General features: G+C 46.1%; 1 protein-coding gene across 9 annotated transcripts in view; it reads right to left on the minus strand.

Moving 5' to 3' along the window:
* The window catches only part of LOC108029676 (nephrin), a 65,786-nt gene extending 41,209 nt beyond the window's left edge, over window positions 1-24,577 (minus strand). For 6 of the 9 annotated variants that reach the window (XM_044092036.2, XM_044092035.2, XM_044092039.2 and 3 more), the window contains exons 1-3: window positions 19,674-19,925; window positions 14,584-14,935; window positions 12,495-12,515 (exon numbers count right to left, since the gene is read on the minus strand). In XM_044092036.2, coding sequence (XP_043947971.1) covers window positions 12,495-12,515; window positions 14,584-14,725 — 163 coding nt within the window. In that variant the 5' untranslated portion in view covers window positions 14,726-14,935; window positions 19,674-19,925. Of the gene's footprint in view, window positions 1-12,494; window positions 12,516-14,583; window positions 14,936-19,673; window positions 19,926-24,443 lie in introns of those variants that run through there. The other 3 variants (XM_017102121.3, XM_044092037.2, XM_050887496.1) reach the window with 2 other exon arrangements.
* Window positions 24,578-26,558: the final 1,981 nt, after the last annotated feature.

Consider the following 26,558-nt stretch of genomic DNA (forward strand, 5'->3'; position numbering starts at 1 on the left):
GCTAGGTACAGAGGTCAACCCCCTCAACTTCATTTTAAATGAAGCTTGTATATATAATTTGGACTTACATTTTTTGAAGCATCTGCTGTAAAGCATACTTCAACAATATGACATTATTCAATAAGTTATATCGTTATATGAAAGGCCATAATATAATTTGTCACATATTGTTATTGTGTTTTCTTAAAGTTATTTAAGAGGATTTGTGTGATTAAATGGTGCTGTAAACGCAATGCAAATTTTACAAAATCTACAACTTTTTCTTTAATATTAGTTGTAAAAAATTTACAAGCAGGGCTATTCTTTTATATATTTTGTAAGCTACGATCGTCAGGGTTTTTGGATTATATCTGGTAATTAAATTCGAAGTTCTTTATCTGGTCTGTAAGACCCGAAAGACATTTCCAAGCGCCCCTATGTAACCGCTCTTATATCATCGCTTTTACTTGTGTAGGTGCCTGCCCCAATCTAATATTGTGAATTAGATACACGTCTCAGAGACAGCAACCTCTGGCCGAAATTCACCCAGTCGACCGCAGTCTGGAGGCACTTCGTTGGCGTATGCCTTTGACTTTTGCGAGGCGCCTCCAGCTCCAGCGCGGCTAATTATGCCGGCAATAAAAACTCGTCTCAAAACGCTGTGAGCAAGTGTGTGGGCATCCCCTTTGTGGGAAGATGGATGCCGGGACACGCACACACAGATAGCTATTTTGGGGCTGCTTTCACACACTGGGCTTCCTCTTCATCCGCCGCCACCGCCACAGGAAACAGGCAGCTGTGCGAAATTCTTCAACTAAAATTGCAAAACTTTTCCCCCGAAACTGTTTTGTGAGTGCCTGTGCTTGTGTGTGTGAAAAATGGCCAAATAGCAACTAATATGGCGCACATTAATTACGACAAAATGGCGCTAATGTCGTCAGTGCTCAGCCACCCACACACACGCGCACACCCACACTCTGTAGGCACGCACTTCCGGTTGGGGTCGTTCATTAGTATGCGTGTCGCAGCGCGTTTTCAAGCGCCACATTTTCGCTTTCACTGGAAGGCAAGAAGGACTTTCGGCGCTTTAATGGCAGCTAGCTAGAAGGCGCTTCGCGCTGTGACCTATGATTGAGCATGATTGAACGAATGGCCTGCGATTTATAATTGCCTCACCGTTGAATTCCTTTGCCTTTCAAATCGGCTGCATGCGCGTAGATCAACACGTTCACTCGATGAAAATTGTTTCATTGTTTGTCCTATCCATCGCCAGCATCCAATATCTCACACGGATTGTTGTTGTTTTTGCAGCTGTTGTTGTGGCCTGTTTATATGGGCTCGTTTAGGTGTGAAAAGGCGTTTTGTGCCGATGCCATCGCACCCACCCCATGGATTGGCGGACCCATATCAATGGCGATATCCCAATGTTGGCTTAAAAACATTCCCAAAATACACCCGCTTTGTGCCATAGTTTCGCCTCCCCCGGCCGGGTTCTCACTTTTTTGCTTTATTAGCCAAACAATGCACGTAGGCGGTGGGCGGCATAAATAACGCCGATGGCTGGCCAAAATATGACCCTATATTTCATACATAAACGAGTATACTTTGCATTGTCTGCGTGTCCGCCTTTTTGAAAGAGAGCGGCGCGCCGACACGCCCCCGGGATGCGGCGTAAGCGTGGTTATCGGAAAAGGTAGCTGCCGTGACATAATATTTTCGTCTTATTTTTCGCCAAAAATAAAACCACAAGGCAGGCAAATAAACCCGCAAACATTCGCTCAGACAACCCGACAATCAGACACAAAGTAGCCCACATTTGTTGGGGTTTTCTTTATCCCCGAACAGAAGAGGATAGAGGGAAGAGGGAAAGAAAACATTTGCATCTGGCAGCCAGGGCAACGGGCGCAACAGATGGAAAAGGGAAAACCCGGCAGATTATTGGAGGGAGCGGGCCGGAACGGTTCCATTTTTCTGCGGCTGGTTGGTTGACTAGGCGACTGCTTTGATGTGCCGCCGCCTGTAACATCTTCTGCTATCGGATCGGATTTATTTTGCCAGCATTCGAAATAAATCTGCTTTGACGGCCAGCATTTTGTGTTATTACAGCGAATTTCTCAGTAACTCGAATCGATCATTAGGCAGGAGCGCATCAATTAGGCCTGACTGAGTCTGCAGGTATTATTCCAGGGCATCGGGAGAGCACGCCTAAAAACCGGCAAATCCGGAACATTGATTTTACCGAATCTCCGGCAGGGTTGTCCAGGGGGAACAAGAAAAAAATCGGGCAAGGAAGGCAAACAGCAACGAGTCGCTGGGCCAAACAAACGTTAAAGGTACGAAATGGGGCCAACTGAGACTTTCTTTTGGGCCCGGAACGGCATGTGGGAAAAGGGCCCAGACAAAGGCGCCTGGCGAAAACAATTGTGTGAGCAAAGTGCGTGCGGTGCAAGGGAAGGTCGGAAAGGAAGCCTGCCACTGAGTCGCCGTGAGCTCTTCTGAGACCCTTTTCCTCCGCCCGTCACGTGCTGGCGCTCATAAACATCCATGTGGGCGGGTGCTTTTTTCGCCCAGGGAAGGACCTCGCATGGCACGTCCTGAGCCCCACTGTTGCTTCACTCCCGCCTTTTGCTTTTAATGTCAGCCACAAAGCTCCAGGAGCCTTGCCACTCCCATTCCCGTTGTTATGCGCGAGCTCACACGCACTCCTTCCACCCACCACGCCTCAGAAGCCCCTTCCCCGCCTGTCTTAAGTATTTTGTACAATTTTAAAATGCTACTTTCACGCCAAATTTAATCTGAATGACATTTGGGGCGAAACTAGTGCCAAACAATGAAACAGAGCCAGATTGTGTTTAAAGACGTCTGGTTGGGAGCGTTCTGTTGCCAGAAGAACTTACAGGATACACTGGAGCGACCTTTGGTACAATGGTTTACCAAAATTTAAAATATGGGTTAACCTCTACTGTTATAGTACTCCATGATTTATGATATGAATTATGATAATAGGTTAGATAACATAGAAACATTTGGCAAAAATAATTTGCACTTAATATCTAAGCGTGTAAGTGCCGGTTTAAGCCTTCGGTTAACGTAAAAGATCTGTTGCGTCAACCACAATGAAAAATTAAACCTATACAAGATTATATATATAATTTAATATAATACATTGGAACGACTTGTTGTTTAAATAAAAGTTGTATTTCGTATTAGAGGGAAGGTTCAAGTTCCGGTTAAAACCCATGGTTATCGACAAAGTTGTGCAAGCCAGATCTCGAGTCTGAGCAGACCGAAAACAAACCATACAAAGCAAGCCACTTTCATTAAAATCCTTTTGATGGCTTAAGAGACATTTGACGCATTCTTAGACAAGTCAACGAGCCAAGGGATTAATGGAATTGGCATTGAAAACTCCAGACAGCCGAGCATACTTATGTGGGGGCAAACGGAATGTTCACAAAGAGGAGACGAAGCCCAAATTGATAAATATCAAATTAAAATTGCCGCAAAAAAGAGAGATTATAAAGCCAGAGCGGCGGACGAGAGACCGTAAATAAAGTCACATAAACGGCCATAAACGACGGCAGTGTTTTCGTTATTATTGCCAAGCCGAAAAGATAAATAATTTGCTAGAAACAATGGCCATAAATGCGAGGGGCGGCAGCATATGAAAACCGATTTGGCCACAGACAATTTTGCAATTTAAAATAAATAATTCGAGTGTGTGGTGTGTGTGCATTTTCGCTTGTGTTGGTGCTGTGTGCGGTTACACCCACACTTGTGTGTGCGTAGATTGCATTCGCCAGATTAGCTCCTTACAACTCCATGGCCAGGGCTTTCTGTTTAGCCACTGATAATGGACGCGGGTCGGGCGGCGAAGATTAATGGCCTTCGTGCGTCTAATTTCGATTTAACGAAATTTATTTTTGATTGCCAGACAATAAGTCAGGCAAATTAAGTGGATAAGGCCAGAGTGCTGGGGTTTGGGCCACTTGACATGGGTTTGCCAAAGGTTAAAGCTGAATTATTGTGGCCCGAGAGGGGCGCATACTCGTAATTCCCAGGAGCTTTTAATTGCCTGTCTCATCTGTTTCCGCCAAAGAATAATTTAAATTACGATCGGAAGACATTCAATCGTTCTTCACGTTTGTCAAACCCATTTTGGTGGCTCACATTTCAAAGGTAAATATGGTTATTGCAATGGTAGACAAACAGTTCCCAAAAAACGCCAGCTTGAGCTGAGGCACATATATGAAAATACGGGGAAGCATTTCACAGGGCCTGTGCTTTTGAAGGCCGGACACCAAATGCAATTTGAGTCCACTCTTGTCGGGATTCGCTTGCCTGAACAACAATGTGGGTGGGTGGTCGGAAGTGGATGGGCGGGAGGCACAACATTTTGCATGGGGCTCAGACCGCAGGACGATGAGGACGACAATTTGTTGTTGCTGCCGCCCGGCCTGTTGTGGAGAAAAGCCAAAAATGGGTTATATATTCTAGGCAGAGACACAAAAGCTGCGTTGACAAGGGCCACCTACGAAACAGCAGTTGAACTTTTGACCCCCGCCACGACAATGGGCCAGCAGAGGGGCGCAGGGGCAACGGTTGGGGGATGTGCTCTTCAGGACATGCTGGACATGGGCAACGAGACGGAACCTAAACCAAACGGATCCCAGGTCCGGCAGCCAGAATTTACGAAAAATAACTGAAAAATTTACATAATTTCCAGACGAGTTTTCTCAAAGCGCGCAGTGAGCGAGTGTGTGTGGGCACTGGCTGGGTAAAATGCTCATAAATAAGTGAACATGGCGATGGCCCACAGCCTAGTTGCAGTCCATCTACCAGCCAGGGCCATCCAGCCGGACCCTGCTTTTGGCCAAGTCAGTGGCCTCAGTCGGACTGGTCGTTTATGGCGCGTTGAAACAGCACAGAAATAACATGAAATAAATAATAACTTTTTCTGCACGACTTTGCCGTGGCGGCAGCGGGCCTTCGGCTTTGTTTCGGCCGCTCTCGCCCTCTGAGTTAATTAAAATTTAAAAGCAGCCGCACTCGTGCGGGAATTGCAATTGCAATCGCCATGTCCCGGCTACAATCTACAATGTACGAGGTACAAGTTGTGCCCTATAACTGTTACTATTATGACTGCAACTGCAGCCGTTGTTACGGCCATTGTTACTGTTACTGTTATGGGCTAGTGGCGGTGTCGAGGTTTCACAACACGCTTTTTACCATCGCCATTTAAGGGAAACGGGCAAAAAGTTGGTAACAAATGTGCAAAAATTCCTGTTCCCCGAAACAGCGAATTTTCATTTAAATAATTCTCTAAATATCTGCCGGTCAGTGCAAGAGGTCAAATTACCGTTACAAGCCACCAGGTCATTGAACTCCCTCCCACACAGAGAGAGTTCTGACGTTCGCAATTGAAAATGCAGTTGAAAATGTTCTTAAAAATCCAGTCAGTAGTGTATTCTCATTAAACGGGTTGTTTCAATCTTAATTTTCTCTTTGGTTCCGATATTGAGAGCGTGGATTCCAAAATGTACTTGCCTGCTTTTTAAGAGCGCAAGTTCTCAATTCAAAAATTAGGCTATGTAGAAAATACAAAATACCTTAGCTTAATAAATGAATTGCAAAAACCAATATTTGCTGCAAGTAAACATTTTATGTTGGCCAGCACATCTTCCGGAAAGCACTAACCTGCACTCCCTAGCTTAAATAATTCGCATGGTATTTTGAACCCAACTTAAATCAGGGACAGTAAGTACTTAAACAAACAGCGCAGTTGTTGTTCCTAGTAAGACAAATATTTTACATTAATGCTGTGCAGCTGTCAATGTTTCCAGGGCCAAAAGGACCAACTTGGCATTGGCATTGGCACTGGCAAGACAAAGCGCTAAACTGACAGGTTAATAATCTCGACCCGATAATCGACAGCCCGCCAGGACCCATGCCACAATTGACAGCCTGAAAGGGCCAGCACAATGTCGGCGCAGATAGCACGAGGTCCTTACGTACGGCCCCCTCCTCCGCCCACACTCACACACACGTGGAATCGAAGGACTCAAATCCTGGGAGGGGCGGGCATGGCAGTTTGTGTGCGTGTCAACAAAGAGCTTATTAACGTGCCGCAGACAGCAATTGGGAATTCCTGGAAAATGCTCGTCGCCTTATCTGCGCTCCGATGTTCGCTCTGCTGATTGGCAAATATTTCAATTATTTTTTCATTTCGTTCAATGAAATGTGGCCGGCAACGCGATGAAATTTCTACGCGATTTGGCGAAACAACGACGGCAAACAAAAACGCATTTATAAATCTCATCCAGCAAATACAAAGTAAAATGCTTCGTTATTTATGGACCTTTCTCCATTTTTCCCCCTTCTGGTCGCCTCCCTCCGTTTGGCCCTCTTTTTTTCGGTTAAGGGAAATTGTCAGGCGAATGACACATATTTGGAGGGCTGGGCAGCGGGAAAAAATTCAAAATAAAATCATAAATTTATTAAAATGCAGCAGACAGCAGCCGCTCCCAGCTCGCTTCTCTTCTGGGGCATAAAGAAAAATAAATGTTCATGTGTATGCAATGAAATTTACATGCAAAATTTAAAAAACCCGACCAGACCGCCCTGGCCCCCGTGCCATATATCCATGCATATGCATGCGGGAGGGGGGATATTTGACATATAACCGCGTCGGTTTTACAGCGTCATTTCTGGTTTTGTTGAAATATTAAAATGGATGACGCACGGAAAATGCATATGGCTGGACCACGCCAACCTCCGGCACCGGCCCACTCAGAGGGACAAAAACGACATCCAACAGCTACATTTGTAAAAATACACACTTTTAGTGCCGGCAAATATTTGCTTAATCGATTTATTGTTTGTTGCACAATTTCGTAATGAAGCCGCATTAATAATGCCACTGTAGCCTTAATACCCCCGTGAAAAATTCATGCGGCGAATGTCATGCCGTGTGTGACACACATTTCGAGCCGGGCGCAAGGGCTCAATGCAATGAAATTTTAACAATTTTTTGTGAGCAGAGGGAAGAAATATGTTCTGAAGTAAACATTCCAGCCATCCGGAAGCATCAATGCCCTGCGAGCCTCAGTATTTTCGTCATCTATTTATTGGATAGGATATCCCAAAGCCAGCTGGATCCGTAAGTCGCACTCAACTTATCAAAAGTGCCGGCGAAACTTTCTCCTCGCCCCTCTGGGAGGCCCACCTGAGCTTTAGCCACCTGTCTAAACTCCTTTTCAACGGCACCGTGTTGCTGGCCCGTTACGCCTCTTTTGTTTGGCTTTGATTTAACATTTTGTCCGTTTACTTTGCAGTTTAACTGGTGGCAGACGCACGACAGTGGCGGTCCGTTGCTGGCCCGGTCCTTGGCCAAGTCCCGCCAGGACCTCCGCCAATCCTCAATCCCATTTCCCGCTGCCTGCATTTTTCTACACTTTCACGTTGGCAATTTCATTTGGCCCGGGTCTCAGTGGGAGTTCAAGCTGAAATGTGCTTTTTGTGTTCTCCACTCTTTGCTCTCCGGTTCGGAGTACTATATCCCTATTTTTTCACCCCCTTTTGTACATCCCCGCCACGTCCTGGGCGCCGAGCTACTTGGCCACCGGGTCCTGTGGCCCGGAGAGTTCCACGCGTAACTTGACTTTACTTCGACTGCAACCGGAGCTGTGCGCCACGCCCACCCGCGTCCTCCGCCTCCAGCTCCTTGAACTGGAGAGAGTTGACAACTTTTTTGCTGTCGCCGCGCTGTTTTAGTTTCAGTTTTTTAAGTATAGTTGGTTTTAGTTGCCTCGCCACGCCATGTTTTCATTTTGCAGCACGCTCTGGCCGGGCTCTTTTTGCCATCGCCGTGCTGCACAAAGTTAAATGTTTCTGCGCAGCCGGGCGGCACAAATGCGAAATGGCAACAAACAATTTGAAGCAATAAAATAAAGAGAGCATATGAAGTGGGTGGACTCGCGGCAGCTCCAGGGCATAATATCCGGGAAATAAAAGCGAAATTGAATTGTAAAATTTTTATTGTGCTGTCGAGGAGCCGGGCTAGTCGCAGCCATTAGCCCAAGTCTCTGTTTTAATTCACGTTACGATGCCGAACCGCAACACAACGGCCATTCAAAACTCAGCACTCGGCGGCGGCAGTCGCTGCAACTTAATCAAATTTCCACTTGGCCGGCGGGCAAAGACCTCAGACCTAATCATGCCAAGCTGGTCGATACCCTGTAGCGAGGCAGCGGAACGGTATTCGGTGTGCACATTCGATCCCAACGACGCCAATCCCACTCGTGGGCAAATCTTTGCCTGCTGCTCTGGCCAACAATTACATGTTTAATTAACTTTTGTTATGTCAGGCGCGGCCCTCTCCCCCTGCTGGCTCGTCTAATTAGAAAAGTGCAACCACTGCCGGTCAGATTGCTGCATTAAATAGCCCAGGGTGGGCCGGGGGAGCAAGGACTCCGGGATGGCCAGGATTCGCCTGCTGCTGATGCCACATCAAAGGATGTGCAGCTCGACTCCATTCGGCTCGGCCAAATTTTAATTTAGGTTTTGTATGCAAATGACCCTAAATGTTGTATAACAATTGGGAGAGCGTACGAGATTTTTGGCTGCATTCTCGGCCGACAAATTGTTATGAATGTCCTGGTGCGTCGTATCCCTGCGATGGTGTGTGCCCGGAGCCTGGTCTTTGGGCATGACATGTGCAACTGCAAGTTACAGTTGCCATTGCGGAACTTTGTCATGGCATCACGTGGCTTTGGAGTCTTAAGCCCTCAAGGATCAGCCCAGCAGCAGGCCTACGCCTCCACCTCGTCCTTCTGCATCCAATGCCTACATCCCTGCACACATATGTGTGCCAGCCAGAGCCCGGGACTAAGGCTTTATGATTAGTGCAGCCAGGAGTGGGATTTTCAAGCACTAATTGTCTGGAATTTCTTTAGATCCCTGGTGCAAGTGCATGGGCTTACGTTGAAAATCAATATGAAGTTATGTGCCCCTGCAGAAGCCCTTTCTCTTTAAATGTGTGAAGTAGTTTCGTTTGAGTTTAAAATGCATAGAATTTTGGGTGGAAGGAATCTTCCCAGGTTTAATGGGAGAGATTTATCGGCAAAGTTTGTTTGCTAGTTTTGTTATTTTACTGGCTTTGCCATGTGCTTCTCAGCCATAAAGTGGCTTATATTTATGGGTATTTACTAATATGTATATGTTCGTAATATTAAAATATTTTTGTGTTGCTCAGGTCAGCTCCCTCAACTGTTGCTCCTTCCAAGAATATAAAGCGCTTTTAAATTCGCCTGCCTATGAAGTCACGACAACTTAAGTATGCAAATCCTCGACAGCGACAACAACTACCAAAGATTAATGAAAAACTTTGGAATTTTTCGGAAAATTTTCAAGAGCCGCATCTGATTTGGGTTTGGGGAAAACGCCTTAAAGAGGGAGCCGCCCGGCTTCTTAGCATACGAAACGAGACAGGACATGCACGAAGGAGCTGACAGGAGCCGTGGGCGGAAGAAGGACCACTTGAGGGCGGGCGGAAAGAGGTCTGAGTCAACTGTTTATTTATTTATTATGCGGCCAACACTAAACTGTAACTAAAAACAAGATTCCAGCCTGACTGCCAACACATGATGTCTACACATGTCGGGCTGGGGATCCAAAAGCGGGACTGGTCCGGGCCGAACATCTCCAGTTGACGTTGACGCCACTTTGATATATTATGCACGCTTGAGGCCAGCAACAAATAATCAAGTATCAAATTCCACACGGAATGCTAACGAAAGCACACCCCAAACACAGCCGAAACCGCACAGGCAAAGCGATTTTTTCGTGCCACCAGGGAGAGGGCCACAATTTGGGGTTCCATCTGCGATGGCAGCCGTCTTAGGCTGTCATCCAAATGAGGGCAGGCCGCAATTTCGGAGGGCGAAAATCCACACAGCCAAGGGTCGCAGGTATTCGCCTGAGTTTCATCTTTGCTTCGGTTTCCACGGTAAGAAATAAGATTTGTTTTTGGGCTAAGTAAACCAGAGAAGTAGCTAGCTCCGACAGGCCGAAGTTGTTATACCCTTGCGGCTGTGACCATAATACATAATTAGTACCCATATTCGGAAGATTTCAATATAAATATAACTATAGTTTCTACGGTAGCTGTTTAATACTTTAAAAATCTTAAAGTCATGCTGCACCCCAGAGTATAGAAGAATGAGAACCACGAAGATAATATATATTTTTTCTTCGGCAGCTATTTGTTATCGCCATCGGACTCAAAATAACTACTTTTTCGAAGTCCTAAAGTCGTAAAGAATCTCTATAATTCTCAGGGTTCATGAATTTTCTTTTAATATTTCTAAAATCGTTGTCATGAGCGCGATAGGTATAATATATTTATATTCTACTCGTACTGGAAAGAAGAATCTTGGGAAAGCTTCAAACCGACAGCTTTAAATCTGAGGGAATTTCCTAGAACCGGACAGAACGATCATGCAGAAAGGATATTTTCCGAAGTGTGTGACATTATCAATGCCGGATGTAAATATTTCTCCGTCTGTTCACGGCGCGTGTGGCAAATGAACAATCAGGGGCAGGCCACATGGCAACGTCCTTCGGCGGCCTCCGAGCTCGTTTGCCTGAGCCCTTGGCTTCCTCACGGACCTGGTCCGAAGTCGGTCTAAGCCGATTAGCATGGCATAATAGTTGCCAGTTGCCGACAATAAACTTGCCAACTGGACTGGGAGTTGTCTGATTTTTCTTGTTGATTTTACGGGGGAGTGTAGACATAACTCGGCCGTGTCGACGACTCGGAGCACATGGGAAACTCATCTGGTGCGGCAGACATAAATGCCATTCCATTTCCCGTCTCTGCATCCTGCGGAATTTGCGTGGAAATCTCTTAAGTCAGACATGGAGACTGGCAGGGAAAACTGTTTTGTCATTTCTGGAGTTCCAGAGACCTGCCTTCATCTGTCGCAAGGCATTTGCATTATTTCTGTTCTGTTCTCGCTTTCTCGGTGTGATTTATTAATGCGGTTGGGTTTTATTCCCTGGCCCGCTAAGCTTTATTTGTTCATTAGTGAGTCTGTCGGTCTGGGCCGGAGTCTGTCGGATTGCCGGATCCGGGGCCTCGTGCTATTGAAATAGCATTGGAGGCTCACCGTCTGAGCCCAACTCGATCCCGTTCAATGGGCTTAGCCCCTAAGCCGAACAAGGACTGCAAACTCTTTAATGGCTCGCCGCCAGGACCCGCAACGAATTTATCTCGGTCTTTTCACACCGCCTTGATATCTGCGAACTGTCAGGCGTAATGAGTGCAAATAAATTTCAAGTAGGCTTAAAATTTTCCACTTTTTGCCCCGCCAATTGCTCGGGCTCCCGGCTCACGGCTCCTGGCTCCTTGGCATTGAAAGTAACCGCAGAATTCATATACAAAAATAACACGAGCGATAAGAGGGCAAAAAGTGCCATGAATAACAGCCAGGGGAAATGCGGTCGGGGGCCGGGTTCGAGGAGTGAGCAAAATGAATTCTATTTAATATTTTGGGTGAAATTTGCGCAATTTTTTGTGCTGCCTTTCTTGCTGGTGTTTGCTTTCCCCGCACCCACCACGACAAATATAGAAACATCAACAAGGAGGGGGCGGCGCGGCCCACTGCCTTTTTGTGACGCACTCGAGGGGCAGATGATAAATGTCCTTGCCAAGCCATGAAATGAATGAAGTATGGCCACGCATTTATGTGTGGCCGAAGGCGAACAGGCAGAGTTTTCCGGGCAAACAAAGAGCAAAGAAAACCTGACAACACAGACACCGAAAATCACAACAGCGTGGAGTGGGCAGGAGGCCTGGCGACAGTCGCCTTTCCTTTGAAGCCGCCGCCGAAACACTTCCACGGCCTAGTGGGCCACTCTCCCGGCGGCCAGGACTTTCTGGCCAGGACTTCAGAGCCAATCGCCATCGCCATCGCCATCTCCATCGCCATTGCCAAGAAAAGGGAAAAGTCGAGAAAGTAAAAGAAGCTCTTGACAAACCGAACTGAACTGGCGCTGCTTGTCATTCATCGCGCTGTCAGCCGGCTTCCTGCTGCATTGGAATTTCAGGCTCTTCGGGCTAAGTTCGAGGGAAAGTTTTTTCGGTCAACTACACGCACACGTTGCGAAGGACTTTTCGACCAGCTGAAAGTTGTTTTGGTATTTTTCGTACTCTGGTGTTTTTGGTTTTGCTGGCTTAATGCTATCCATTCGGCATCTTGACTTCTCCCTTGCCAGCTCGCCTTACAAAGCTGATTTTTTAGCTGCTTTGATGCCTTTACCGCTGTGGGTTCGTGTTTGTATTCATGTTGTGGGCGTGGCCGCAGCTGTTGCCACCGCCCCTTGCGTTTGAGCCCGGTCAATCTGATGGGCAAATTGTTTGGGTTGTCCTGGCTTAAAGACCGATAATATTTGTGTAGCTTAAAGGCCGCATAAAGTAGGTCTTTCGAAAATAAATTAGGTGGTAATCAACTTACCGGCCAAAAGCAAAAGAAGGGCTGCAAGAAAACAAAAGAAAATAAACGTAAATTAAAAAGAAATCAAAGGTAAATAACAGGTATTTCATGCAACCAAAAAGCTTCAATAATAAATACAAAATCAGGTATTAAACTTATACAACTTTTTATAAAATAGTCATGTTTAAATGATAAAATGTAACAAGTACGGGATTAGAGAAATGAAATTGAAGTTGCCAATCGCAGCTGGAAATATTTGCCAGGCATAATTAGAAAGTTCTCAGAGACCTAATCCTGGCAAAAGCCGAGGAAAACAAATTCATCTTCTCCGTAGTTGTTGAACCGAAACCCAGTTATCAGCCTCGCATGCATGCGACCTCGACTTGCTCCGCTGCAGATCTTGTAAATCTGGCGTTAAAGCCCTTGGGAAAGTTGGCCAACACCAGCCTGATGTAGACATCTGAATCGAAGTTTACAGAGCTCGGGCCGAAACTTAACTCATCAGATATGCCTCTAAATAAGCATTTATAAAGCTGCGCTGGCAAACTTTGGCCCAGAGCACACAGACAGAACAACAGCGGCAAATCGGAGCGGCAAGCCAAACATAATTTCCAAGTTTTGGCCAAAATGTTGAGTAGGTTGTTTTCATAGCAATGCGATAAATACTTTTGCTTTTGCCAGCCAGCTTAGCCGGCGAGCGGCCGGAACTATGTGCTCCAGAGGAAGTGGTGGCGTGCGGCGAAGTTAACTTGGAAAACATTAAAATGCCAAAGTGAAAAGTTTCGGCCAGTTGGATGGCTTGATGGTCGGACGGTCGGATGGTTGGCTGGCTGGCGCAACAACGAAATTCAATTGAAAACATATAAAATCTGAATTTATGAAGACCCGACTTGGCCCACATGCGCACCACACCAGCAATTTGCGTCAGTCGGAAACTTTGGCATCAAAAGGCCGAGCAGGCAAGTGGAACAATATGCACCCGGTCCCCGGGCGTTAAACCGCTGCAGTGCCAGGACGTTTGTTTGACTTGGACTTGGACTTTGGCTTTGACTTTGGCTTCGGGCTGGGACAGGAGGTTCCTTGGCCTGGCCAAGAGGGCTGGCGAAATTACACGTGCCCCCATGGCGTATGCTTGATCCCAGGCCCCGCTGCCTCCCGTTTCTTGGCTTAATTGAGATGGAAGCTGAGCCGACCAATAGATAACTGTTTCCAGAACCTGGACACTCCTTCTTGCCGATGACAGGCCTGGGAACTTGGCCCGATGCTAATATACAGCCACTCGGAAAACTTTTCGATGGCCGAAAGTTGGCCAAGTTTGTTTCGCATTTCTGTGGCTTTCGTCGCCGCTCGTTTGCCACTCGAGGAGGAGCCCCTGCCTCGGGCTTATTTATTAGCCACATTTTATTATTTGCCGGCGAAAGTGATGGCCCGAAAGAAAGTTCTCGCCGTCGCCGAACAACAGCTGTCAGCTGCTTCGATTAAAAGGATTTTTCATCCGCGATTCGCGTCGATTCGAAATCAATTTCAAATCCATAACAATTTGGCCTAATTTGCACGCATAAAACCGAAAATTTCATTTGGCCAATAATGCAGCGACAAAGACCCGCTTTGTCAGCCCACAAAGGCAACGCAAACGCAATTTTCTTTACACACAATAAACTTTATGTTGATTGAATAAAAGTTGCGCCAGCCCACTCACACATGCACACGCACTCGCACACCGACGCACGCATGTTCGAACGACGCACACATAGACAGACTAATGGAAAGCAAACTTTTCACTTTAAATTAACTTTCGAGCACAAAGGAATAGGACGCATTATCAGTTCGATATGGCCATTGCAAATTGTTCGTTCGTTTGTTCCATCAAACTAGTTTATTACTGCCGTTTCACAGAGTCTGCATATTTTAAAAGTAAACGATCAAACGATTTGGGGATAACCTTCCGCCAGCTATCACTAGCTGCTACGGTCTTAACCAAATGATTTATTTAAAATATCTATACTAAAATATATTTTTCTTTGTGATAAAATTGAATTTTATGAAACCATCTATTTTAAGGCAATGCATCGAATTTCAGGTTGGTCAGATGGTAAAATAGGTCACTCACCGTTCTCCTCCTCTATGTTCCGCGTCATCGTGGTCGAGGAGCTGACGCGGACGCGGGTCGCCGCCGCCGCTTGGCCATTCAGGGCGGACAGGACGAGCAGGCAGAGCGGCAGGGAGAGCGAGCGGCTGCAGGACCTGCCCATGGTGGTGGCCCAGCCCTCGATCCTCCTGGCGGTGCTGGTTGGCGGACGAGGGAGATGCGGGGCAGGTGGCTGCCGGGTGTCCTGGTGCTCCTGCACCGGTGTGGCCTGCGTGCTCAGAAACCTGCCACACTTTGCACTGCGAGCATTTTTCGAGGGGGTTCTTTCGCGAATTGTTTATGCTTCAATTCAATTAAAGTTACTTCGCAAATGCTGCAAAGAGGGAGACAGAGAGAGTGTGGGGGGTTGAAGAGAGAGAGAGAGACAGAGGTGCAAAATTGGTTGACATGTCAATAAATAAGCAAAACAATGGCAGGCCGAATAAAACAAAAAATAGTGTAATTTTATGCCGTTTTTGGGTAGTTACAGTCCGCCGTTTCTGCTGCCCTGGTAAAATTCATTTAATTGCCTTTATTTTGGTTTGGCAAATTTGTAGGCAAATTCATTGCACTTTCACCGACATGCAAACATGCAAACGTAATTTATGTGATTTTTACAAATTTTATTGGGTTAATTTGTTTGTGTTTTAAATTTATGGCATTGTAAACGAGCGTTATTTATGCGCCGGCAATTGGTAATTCGCGCTGCAAAATCAAATCGAATTAAACACAATCAAATGCAGCGCAGCTGTAGATATGAGAAGTGTAACTTTAAGAACAATTAAACCAGCAAGGCCCGTCAGAAAATGTATCTGTACAGTGCGATGTCTTGGGCAGACAGCTACAAATCACAGCGCATTTAGCCATTTTGTCAACCGCTCGACAGCACGTACACCTCAATATTTTAAAACATATTTCTGTCTTCCGCCACGGGGCTCTTTTAATTAAAGATTATTTATAACTCGCAGGCCCGAGTGCGCAGTGAGAAATCATTTGGAATGCCGCCTGCGTACATATTTGTTATAATTTATGTGCCCCATATAAATGACTAACAACACACGACGACCAACTGCCAAAGGACGCTCCAGGAGCTCCCGGGAGCTCTGGCTGGGAAATGGCCGTGAATGGATGGCAGTACACCGAAACATGTGCCAGAGTATCCGCGCGTGTAGATCTTTAAGAGGGCGAAAAAGCCAGGGGACTCCGGCAAAAAGCCGGAGGAACGTGCCAGCATCAGAGTTCAATACGACGATGATGGCACTGCCAGAAGTCGGTTTCCTCTGAAGAGCTAACGAGTGCAAATTTCTCTTCGGGTTCCCCGATTTTCCCGCACGACGGCGCCTCGGTCTGGCAGTGCTTTTACTTTTACGTTGCGAAAAACCCAATAAACGATAAACAGGAAAGCGGAAATCGGAAACTGTACACGCTCATCTTTCTAGACTACACGCAGACTGGCTCAAATAATACTGAACGAGGCACTGAAAAAAACTGGTCAAATAATATTGGGCATAAAGATATTATATTCTAAAGATATCTCATGAAATTACTTTACTTGAAAAACAACTAAAAACCAAATATTTTTGGAATTCGATAGATGTTTTAATATTTAGAACATATTCTATGAGTGCAACATAAACAATACCCCAAAAAAGGGTTGCTTTATGTATTTAGGCAACTTTTAATTTCAAAAAACTAAAAATATAAAACAGGAAATTTCTTTTTCTGTAAAAACCCCACACAAGCAGCCGCAAAACCGAGGCCTCGGTGCGACGTGCTTTTATGATATATTGACTCGCTCTAGCTGGATTTTATCGACGGCCTTACAGGGCCCAATGCTTTTAGCTGGCTGCACTAATTTTATTTCAGCTCCCAGTCGGCGGCCTACGCCCTAAAGTTTCTACATGCCCATCGACCTGAATGTAAAGTGAATAAAACTTCACCGACAACTGAGACCCCGCAACCGCAAACTGACAAGAGGTGGGAGCCCACTTCATCATGTTTTAAAGCGGCGCTAATAAATTTCTCTAAATTTATTTACAATGCAAGCAGTGCCTGCAAATGGATTTCCATTCCGATAAAGTGAAAATATTTGTAAATCGTTAGTCAACACAGCACGAACGCAAGGGGAGCAAAGCGGTTGGGAGTGCTAAATAAAATTTCGACGCCTGGGAATGAAATCTAATCTAAAAATATCCAAACAGTCGAGATGCAGTTTTGATTTGCGCTCAACATTTAATTGAATCGAGGAGTGAAAGCTTTAATTAAAACCTCGGTACGTGGACCAAATGCCCGAGTGTAGCTGATTGAATTTACATGCCAAATCGAGAGTAGCTTTAATGTTTGGCACACATTCGGTCGTGGAAATTGGCCCCAAATTAAATATGAGCCACTCAAAATCCATTTACCAGGGGCCTTGCCAAACTTTGGCAAATCAGTTTGGTGAATGGGTTATGCAAGGATAAAAACTTGTGTGTGCAGCCAATAAAAAGCGCTCCCAATAAAATGCGAGTCGCATTAGCTAATGCAAACCGAGGGAGCCGAGGGCCAAAGGTGAAGGTGGCTCCTGCCAGGGAGTACGCTGCGTATACGTAACCTCGATGGGCAGGTGCCTGTGAGCGAGTGCTAGTTCGGATGTGGGCGAGTGGGTGTGCTGGTGCACGGGTGTGGGTAGCACTGTGCCAGTTTCGCCAGCGAGGCATCCACCTTCGATCGACATGCACTTCAATTTACAAACTTGCCAAGCCAGCAAGCGAGCGAGTGTGTGTGAGTGGCGGTGAGTTTTCCGGCTGCAGCTGCAGTAAAGTGTGTCGACGTTTTTCCATTTCCGGCGTGCAAGTTTGCGCCCACCCCCGCCCCCGCCCCCGCCGCTCGCCCCTTTATTTTGAAATGTAATGAAGTGTGTTTGCATTAAAATGCAATTTGAAGTGCAAAGTTACAATATTATTATGGCGTCTACAAGTGCGCGGGTGTGCCGGCAACAGGAGGGTCCTCGAGCAGGATACTCTGGCTGCTACCTGGCCCTGCCACTTTTTTAGCGGTTTATGTGCGCTAAGTGAGCCTATAAAAAGCCGTGCATGGCTGCCTCGCTGCGCAAGGGTTCAAGTGCAATTTTATGAATACTAAAAATTCTAATGGCCGTCAGGATGTGAGTGTGTGGGGTGGACCTGCAGGACTGGGCAGCAATCAGAGCGTTCAACACTTGGCGCCATCGTCAACATCATCATCACCCGCACACATGTCCACACCCCAGCAGCTGTTTTCCTCCTCGGGCTGCTAATTGTGCTGCATACTTGGGTGAGCCTGGTAGCCTCTTTGCGTGACGACATTAAGCCGGCATCAGGACTCCCCTCAGCACTTGCAAGTGGCATGGCCTTGTCAGCCCTCACCCTGCGCCCACCCACGCCTTGACGAGGAGCGTTTTGATATGCAAATAAACTCGGTCTCCAGCTGTCCGCAGCACTAATTGCATATTAAAATTCACTTCCACTCGCATTTCCATTCCGAATTGATGCACTTTGTTCTCGGTGTCCCCAATAATTTTGTTTATGCTGTATCGTGTGTCGTTTATAAATGGCCTTTGTCGCCAAATCGCTGGGCCATTGTTCTGCTCCACTCCAGCATGTTGGACTGTCGAATTTGTGTCAGAATTCGTAATTAATGTTTGGCACAGCGAATGAATGAGTCTGATTAGGAACCACAATGGAAGCAGCGGGTATCGGGTTGCAATTGAAACAATAGTCTTTTGTGGCATGTGTGCATATGTTCGGGTGTAAAAAACTGGATATTTACAAGAAATATGTTATTTATTGGGGACACTGGAATGCTTCGGAGCTAATCGAAATGTTATTGAGCCGGAATGCAATTAGTGTGAAATTCCTATAAAATGTATTATAAGCCCGGTATGTGAAAGTGTTCCTATAACCTACCCAAGAATATTGATAGCTAGACAAACACTGAGATAAAATCAGTGTCTTAATTTTGACTAAAACAAAGGCCAATTAGACGGGTTGAAAAATACGAATTAAAATATATAAAAACCATTGGAAGATACACACTTAGGGCCTAGCAATCTTTAAGATCCTAATACACTCATTTCCCTTAGTCGCACTCATTTAATTTGGTCGTCTCCATCTGATCACCATTCTAGTCAGTTTGTCAGACAGAAGCTGGCCATAAACGCACACCTCCCTGCATAATTCCGGGGCATTAGTCCCATATCGCAGCATCGCAATCCGCGGGAGTCCGTCGATGTTTTTCCCTGCAGCTTATCGTGCACATTCGATTTCGCCGCCACCACAGGCCTCAACAGTTTGCTTTGAAGTGGCATTCATCTGTGTAATTTCATTACACGCACACTTCAGCAATTTAGCAATTTAAACAAATATATACCTATGTTCTTGGGTGGCGAGGTGGGGTGGCACTGCGTGTCTCTATGAGTTTATAGCTCACATTTCACAGTGCCTTAATGGCCGTCAAAGGCCAGCAATTTTGCACTTATGTCCAGTGCCATGAAATACGATGGCATTCGCAGGGCCACTCTTCATGAGGAGAACTGTCGGCACATGCATTACGGAAAACCAAGCGAGAAGCGAGGAAAGAACCACCAGATAAATAACTAAAACGCTCAACAATAACAATTTTCGTGCAATTTGTACGAGCTGCTCGTTGGACACAGCAAAAAACTGTTTTAGCAAGCAAATGAAAGAAGTCCGCAAAAAGCTACGAAACGAGCAGCTGAGCGGGGAAATCGTTTTATCTGCCGGCTCCACTATAAAAACACACGGACACGTCGAGCTGGCAGATATAGACCGAGATATAGACGCACACCCACTAAACTGGCAAAATAATCCAAACGAGAACGACGACGCCACTCGGCCCCGTGCGCCTTTCAATGGCTCTGCGCGCCGTCCGTGGAAATGAAAATGATTTTCATTGAAAGCAAGTGGGGGCACTGCAGTCAGATCAGCGTCGGATCTCTGAATGGGCGAGCGCCGATTCGCGAATCCAGCGTCATGGCTGCAAATTGCTTGTCAGCAACAGAACTAGGGGAACGACATTTGGCAGCTGCTTACATTGCGGACCAGTTCTGGGCGGGTGTTTCGGTGGACGCGGCTCTGGACGCACTTGCACTTCTTAGTTTGGTACTAGGTTCTAGGATGGGCACAGCGTACTGCTGGATTAATCTATTCCATCCACACTACTCCCGCATTTCACTCGATTCGGCAGGGATTCTGGGTGCACGGTTGGCCTGCTCAGAGGGCCGGAAAACAATTCATACGCACTGTGCGCGCCACGTCGTCGAAGTCCCGTTAGTTCCGACCGTACCCGCGGGATCGCAAACTCTCACTGAACCGATTTTATGGTACACACGCTGGCACCGAGGCGCCGAGCTCGGCCAGCATCCGTGCCGAGCGGGCGACCGGAGCCGAGCGGAAGCGCTCACAGCCGCCCAATGAGCGGCCCGAAGAGAGGCGGACGACAGGCGGAGAGCGCGCTCGAGAGATGGCTCCAGCCCCGAAGGCGGCCACCCGAAGTGGAGGCCGTGGAGGCTGTGGAGGCTGTGGATGCTGCCGACAACAGGGCTCTGTTAGCGCGGCCTGCGATTTTATAGCACGCTTTTGGGATGCGTTCCTGGGACTTTGACACGGAGTCCTCAAATACACCAGATGAGTGGGAAATGGCCCAAACTCAGTCACTAATAGTAGGCAGCTCGGTGTTGAAAGGCACGGATAGATGGAGAGATGGGTGTGCTGCAGCTGGATTATGGCAGCGTTAATCTTGTTTACATTTCAAATTAGCCTGCGGCAGTTCTGCGACTCTCTCTCTCGGGCTACCTCGTTTCTCTCGGGCTTTCTCCGGCGCAGCTTGTTCTAAAAAACAGCTGGCAATGTGCTAAAATTTACATCTGCTTTTCAAAGATGCGGATTAATTCTTACTGCTTAAGGCTTCAGTGCTAGAATGGGTCGAGAAAGTTACAACAAATTGGGCAAAATTACAAGGCTAGGCCTTAAAAATATAAAAGTAAATTTTTTAAATATTATCTACTTTTTTGTCTGCTAAAAATTAGGTAAATATTTAGTCCTACTTATATAAAATACTTCATACTCTGTACTCCAAACTGGGATTCTGTTTCCACATAGTCATTTTCATCATCAATCATTCATCAGCAGCAGTAGAGCATCAATCAAAAAGCCACCTGTTGCCTGCTAGCCGATACCAGCACCTGTCCATCAATCAAAACCGAGGAATTTATCAGAATCAAAAACAGCAAAGTTCCCACAACCTTTATATTACTTTAAACAACTTTGTTTCGGAGAATTTACACTCCTTATTCTATTAACAAACTCAGATAGGCCAATAAACAATTTGTTGTCCGGCTCCACAGAGCTCTGTAATCAGCAGAGCCTTCTCTTCTGCCTCAACAGCTTTTCGCTCTTTGCTAAGAGAAACTCAGCCTCTGAGCCAGAAGTGTGCCAATTGGCAGACTCCTTGGGAGCTTTTTATGGCTCTGTAAGGCAATGATAACTGCGACTGCAAGTAGGCCAAATCCGACGGATGTAGGTGAGAGTAACGTCCCTCGGGGAAGTCCCTGCCCAAACTGTCCTGCCCCACGCATACCCCCTAAAAGATCCTTAATTTACTTCCCCGGCCGTTAAAGTCAATTTCCACTTCCACAAATGTTGGTCAACTGTTTTTTATCAGCTCATAAACAAGGCGAACAAGTTCATTTCGGTGTTAAAAGCGTGTTCTCGGCCACATGTGTGTGCGAGCGTCCGTTTTACAGCTGCAACACACAGCCACACTCGCACACGCGGTGGCTGACATTTTTAATAGCAAACACAACACGCTGCGACTTCGCACATGAAATAATGCCAGCTGAAGTAGTAAGTAGTCCGGCCGGAACCGAACCCAAACAGATGACGCACCGTGGAGCAGGTCGCAAGAAATACGGGCCAACACATTCCACCTAATACAACATTTAAAACTACTTCTTTACGGTCTTAGGATCCGAACTTTATAATAACTATCTAAATTCACCAGAGAATAGTGTAAATATAAAGATTCTATAAGCATGAAATACATATAATTTTTTTGGTGGTCCGATCTGGCCTTGTCTCTCCAGGATACAAGCTTGTAGTTACTTTACCTACAAATAAATGCATTACTTCCTCCAATACTTCACAACTTTCTCCACTGTGCCAGCACACTTCCCTGCTTGTTGCCGTTGTAGTTGTAGCGAAAGTGTTTTTTATGAAGTGCTCGCATCCTCGTACGCAACATGCGTGTCCTGATCCTGCTGCTGCCTCTGCTTCGCGCTGCCCTGGCTACTTCGAGCTCCGCCCAGTGAAATATGACAAAAAGCATGCTACAGCTTCGCTATTTCCGCAGTGGTTGTTGTTGCTTCTTGTTGGTGCTTTAATAGCGAGAAGAAGTCAATGGCAAAACGAGGACCGAAGGAGTCGCCTCGTCCCGCTGTTGGCAACTGTGTGTAGTGCGAGGAGCGTGTGTGTCGGCCAAAGCAATAAAAATATATTTTACAAACTGCTGCTGCTGCTTGTGGAAAACTGCTTAGGATTTTTCCTTTTTGTCCCGCTGTATTGTTAGAGTTTTCCTGCCCTGCCTCGTTTTTGCTGCTGCTTGATATATGTAGAGCGGCTAACAAGAACACCCACGAATACCCCGGAGCCCCTGCCCACTCAAACACACATGCAAAACAAGTTCGCTACAACAAATTATTGGAAACCCAAGAAGTTTTCCTCGCTGCTGCCTTTATTCTCCCCTAACTCGCATGAAAAAATATTAAAAAAGCGGAGAACGAGAACCAGCGGGGGAAAATCTCGCATAAAAAATACGAAAATTGTTCCAAAGTTAGCAAGCCAACAACAAGCATATAAAATGTGTTTTTCCTAGAGTTTTCCCGCCGCTCTGATTACATATGTGTGTGTGCAGTTTTGGCCGGGGCCGCCACTAAAGCGCGTTTTGCTTAACGCGCTCGAATCGTTTTTGGTTCGTCATTGCCCCTCCCAGCCCCAAATCTCGAGGATGGCTTGGTTTTATTTGGTTATGTCCTTCACTTTGTGTCAACCATAACGATTTTCTTTTCAATTTAGCTTTAGTGCGTATTTTGTTCTAATTTTATTGCTCGTATTAAAATATTTTCTCCCCGCCCGCCTGCAGACACTCTTCGAGTGCCTGTTAACACACAATTTTTAGCCACCACTTACAAGGCATGTCGAAGAACCGAAATTCCTATTCCCAAATGGTATATACTCGTATACACAGATATTTATACTGCGTATACCCGCCTCCTTCCAATTCATGGTCGCTTGATAATATATTTTTTATGATATTTATGGCTCTGACATTTTGCTTAGCTGGCAGGCGATTTATATTTTTTGGCCAACTCTTTTCCATTTTCCGACTGCTCCCCCCTCATGGCATTGTTTTAGTTTTCCCCTTTATTTTGTTTTTCTTTTTTGCTGTTTTTTGCTGCATTTTTATGCTCCATTGTTGTTGGCGTTTGTGGCTGTTTATTGTTTGTGATATGAGGCAGATCCATGGTCATTCAATGGATTGTCATATTGTGGCAGCGTCCTTTTTTATGCCCGCTCACGTTTCGCCGGATTTTTATGGCGCAAAACCCACTAATACACGGGTATTATGCAGATGGTACTGGGCACAACTCTGAATAGATTCCAAATATTTGCCATACATAAAATAAGCTGAATACATTTCCAATTGAAGCCAAAACAAACGGTCAAATTTTGTTCAGTTTTAGCCAGATTCTTGAATATTTTTTGCGAAAAAGTACTTTTGGATAATAATTTAATATTATTTTTTTAAAGCAGGTCGATGATTATATAAATAGAATATTTGTGAGGAAATAATTAGGAATGACTTTGGACAATTGGAACCAACAATACGTTAAGAACTGAGGCGTAAGTTCAGCTTTCATTATATGTATGTAGTACTTCTAAATAACTATTTCATTTTCATTATTTCCTTAGGGGATTACTCTACTTAATTAATACATTTAGTTTTTAATTAAATTAAATAACCTCTTTTCTTGGTTTAGTATAAACATAAATTTCTAAACGTATTATTTTAAATTAATACATAGATGGTTTTATCACAATTTAGCGAAATGATCTTTAACTCAGTAGTAAATCATATATTTCGTATATATATTTTGTTTAACTTGTCCATACCCAGAAATTATTTGGGGAATTTTTCACACAGCTCGGGCAAAAATGTTTGTCTGCCACTTTGGGCCTTGAAGGCCGAGCCGGACTGGGCGTGCCGGCAATTAAAATTACCAACGGCAGCACCGACAGGAACATGACTGTGTTGTCTGTGCCTCCGCTCAAGTTTGCCTCGAACAACTTGCTCTCGGACACTCCAGCAGCAAACGAAATTGTTAAAATTAAATTCAATTTGCTTGCTGGCCAGCAACAAATTGCAGGCACAGAGATGCAAACAATCCGCAATCTGGGAATTCGAAATAAAAATATGCAGAAATAGTTCAAGTGCAATGCCATTTGAAGTCCTTGTCTGTAAACAAAGTGCGAGTCTGCGAGGACACCTCGCCCCGGCAGTGGGCGGGTGGCAGCAGCCACATATATCCTTGGTCCGCTGCATATTGCCGTTAGTTAATTATCGAGCCACGATCACGTTCTCACAGCAATGCACGAGTGTGTGGCATCTGTTTGCCAGTGTCTGGGTTTAACTTAATTAGAGCGCTGCGCTGCATTTGCGGTCTTCATTTAACGCAGCGCCATGGCCTCGAGCCATCCGCAATCCGCTATCCGCCATCCGGCGGGCAAATCCCCATCGCACCTCACCTGGGCCCAGCTCAGTCCGTCCTCCTGCCCTGGGATCTTTCTCCCGGCCAGCGCCTGTCCCACTGTCCGTCTCCGCGGGCGAAAATTTAAAACTGCATACAACTATTTCCGCCAGGGCCGGAGGCAGCCTCTCCGATGTAGCCAAACATTTCGCTCCGTTTATTTGCTTTCATACCCTGCAAAAGCGGGATGTACATAAATGTACAAATTAATACCTATATTACATTTGGAAAACGAATTTGTCTTGGCATGTCAACTTCCTCGCGTAGATACTATTTCCCCCAACAACAGATTTCGGTTCCAAATACTCTAATTTGACAATTTAAATGTATACTAAAGTAATTGTGTGATTTCTAGCGCAACCCCAAGTCGATCACTTTCCCATCGAATATTTTTTCTCCGTAGCACTGGCGTTGGTTCGCTGAGCGCTGCATGTTGCACGTAATTTGCATTGTTGTTGCCTTTAATTGCTTAGTGTTAATTGCTGTAATTGCGGGAAACTAAACTACGAGCCAAAGGACAGACACACGCACACACAAAGAATAAGAGCAAACACGTAAATGCCCTGGCCGCTTAATTAAGCTGGTGGCAGGGGGTGGTGGACCTTGATTCGGAGCCGAGGTCACTGGCTGGGTCGGGCTTTAACCTGAGCCAACACCCCCCGATGCGCAGGTGTTCGAGCTGAGTCCTTGGAGCGACTTTTACAGCTTTGACAACCGATCGCCCTGCAATTTGGCCCTCGGCGATGACATTCAATACGCTTGAGGCTAGCGTTCCCGTTCGCTGTCCGCTGGGGGAAAAGTCGCTCGATGGCGAACGGCAAATGGCGAACGGCGGATGGCGCTCGTTAAAGCTAGTTAAAGGCGGCTTTAAAATGTCATCGCCAAATCGGGAAATCGCCACACCCATCTGTGCCCACCCACCCCTGTTTTGCTCGGGGATGACGAGGGACGCAGGCTCAAATGTCACAGGGTCCGGCCATAAATTCCGGTGCTCGCCGGCGAGAAAACCGAACGGAAACCCAATTATAGCAATGTATTTATATGCGAATTCCAAACCTTTGGTTTCACATGTCATGTTTGGCTTAAAGCTCACCTGCATTAATTAATTGGCAAGTGGCTGCTATTAATTAGTAGCGCTGCTTGTATTGACTTCGGTTTCACTTAGCTTAGTGATGTCTCCGAATCATTTTCACGGACTCTCCCTGACCTGCCGGTGTATTCAAATGGAAAAGGGTCGGCCTTAGGTCGTGAGTCAACGCATCCTTACTGGGTTGACCGGTCAAACGTGGTCCTGTTCGAACTCCTTGTCAATGGGTTGTTCCGTGTGCTCGGCCCCGAAACACAAATTGAGTTTTCGGGGGCTCTTTGGCCAGGCTGTTGCTGCCGGCAAAAGTCAATACAAAAGCTAATTGATTGGAAAATTATGTGACTTGGATATGGGCCGGCAGGAACCCCCTTTCGTTGGGTTCCCAGAAGCCCACCACTCAATATTATTGTCCACTCGCAGTGGCCATCGACGGGCAGTAGGCCTAAAAATTATTACAGCTCTGCGGCGCACATAAATATATGTGTATATCTGTATCTGTACCATAGACAAGTATTGGCCAAACACAGCTGGCCGCCTTAACGATTATGCATTAAGTTGCCATTAAAAAGTCTACTTGATTACTGGTGACGCAAGCGAGCGGCGACACTCTCTAATGAATTGATAGATTGAATTAGGAGGCCGCGCTGACGACGGCTGACAGGGAGCATCGAGTACCGAGTACCGGCTAACTAACACTAATCAAATTACGAGTTGCGACGGGCCAGACATAATGCATGATTGATGATTGACGGAGCTGCTGGCCCTCGGATTCGGCATGCCAATAAAATGGCCACAATAGTCAAATCGGAGTGCTCGTCATTAATCAGAACTTCTTAATTAGAGCCCGGAGAGTTGAGTTTTCAGTGTTGACAAGCCGTAAAAAACGAGGGAGGGCGAGCAAGTTTGCGCAATAATAAAAATCACAGACAAAAGGCGCTAAACGATTGGCGTCAGAGAGCAACATCGGGGGAGGGAAAAGCCCCGACCCCCGCCACGGGTTTTCCCGCCCCAGCCACACCTCGTTCG

This window comes from Drosophila biarmipes, chromosome 2R (assembly GCF_025231255.1).
Source record: "Drosophila biarmipes strain raj3 chromosome 2R, RU_DBia_V1.1, whole genome shotgun sequence".
Classification (NCBI taxonomy): Eukaryota; Metazoa; Arthropoda; class Insecta; order Diptera; family Drosophilidae; genus Drosophila; species Drosophila biarmipes.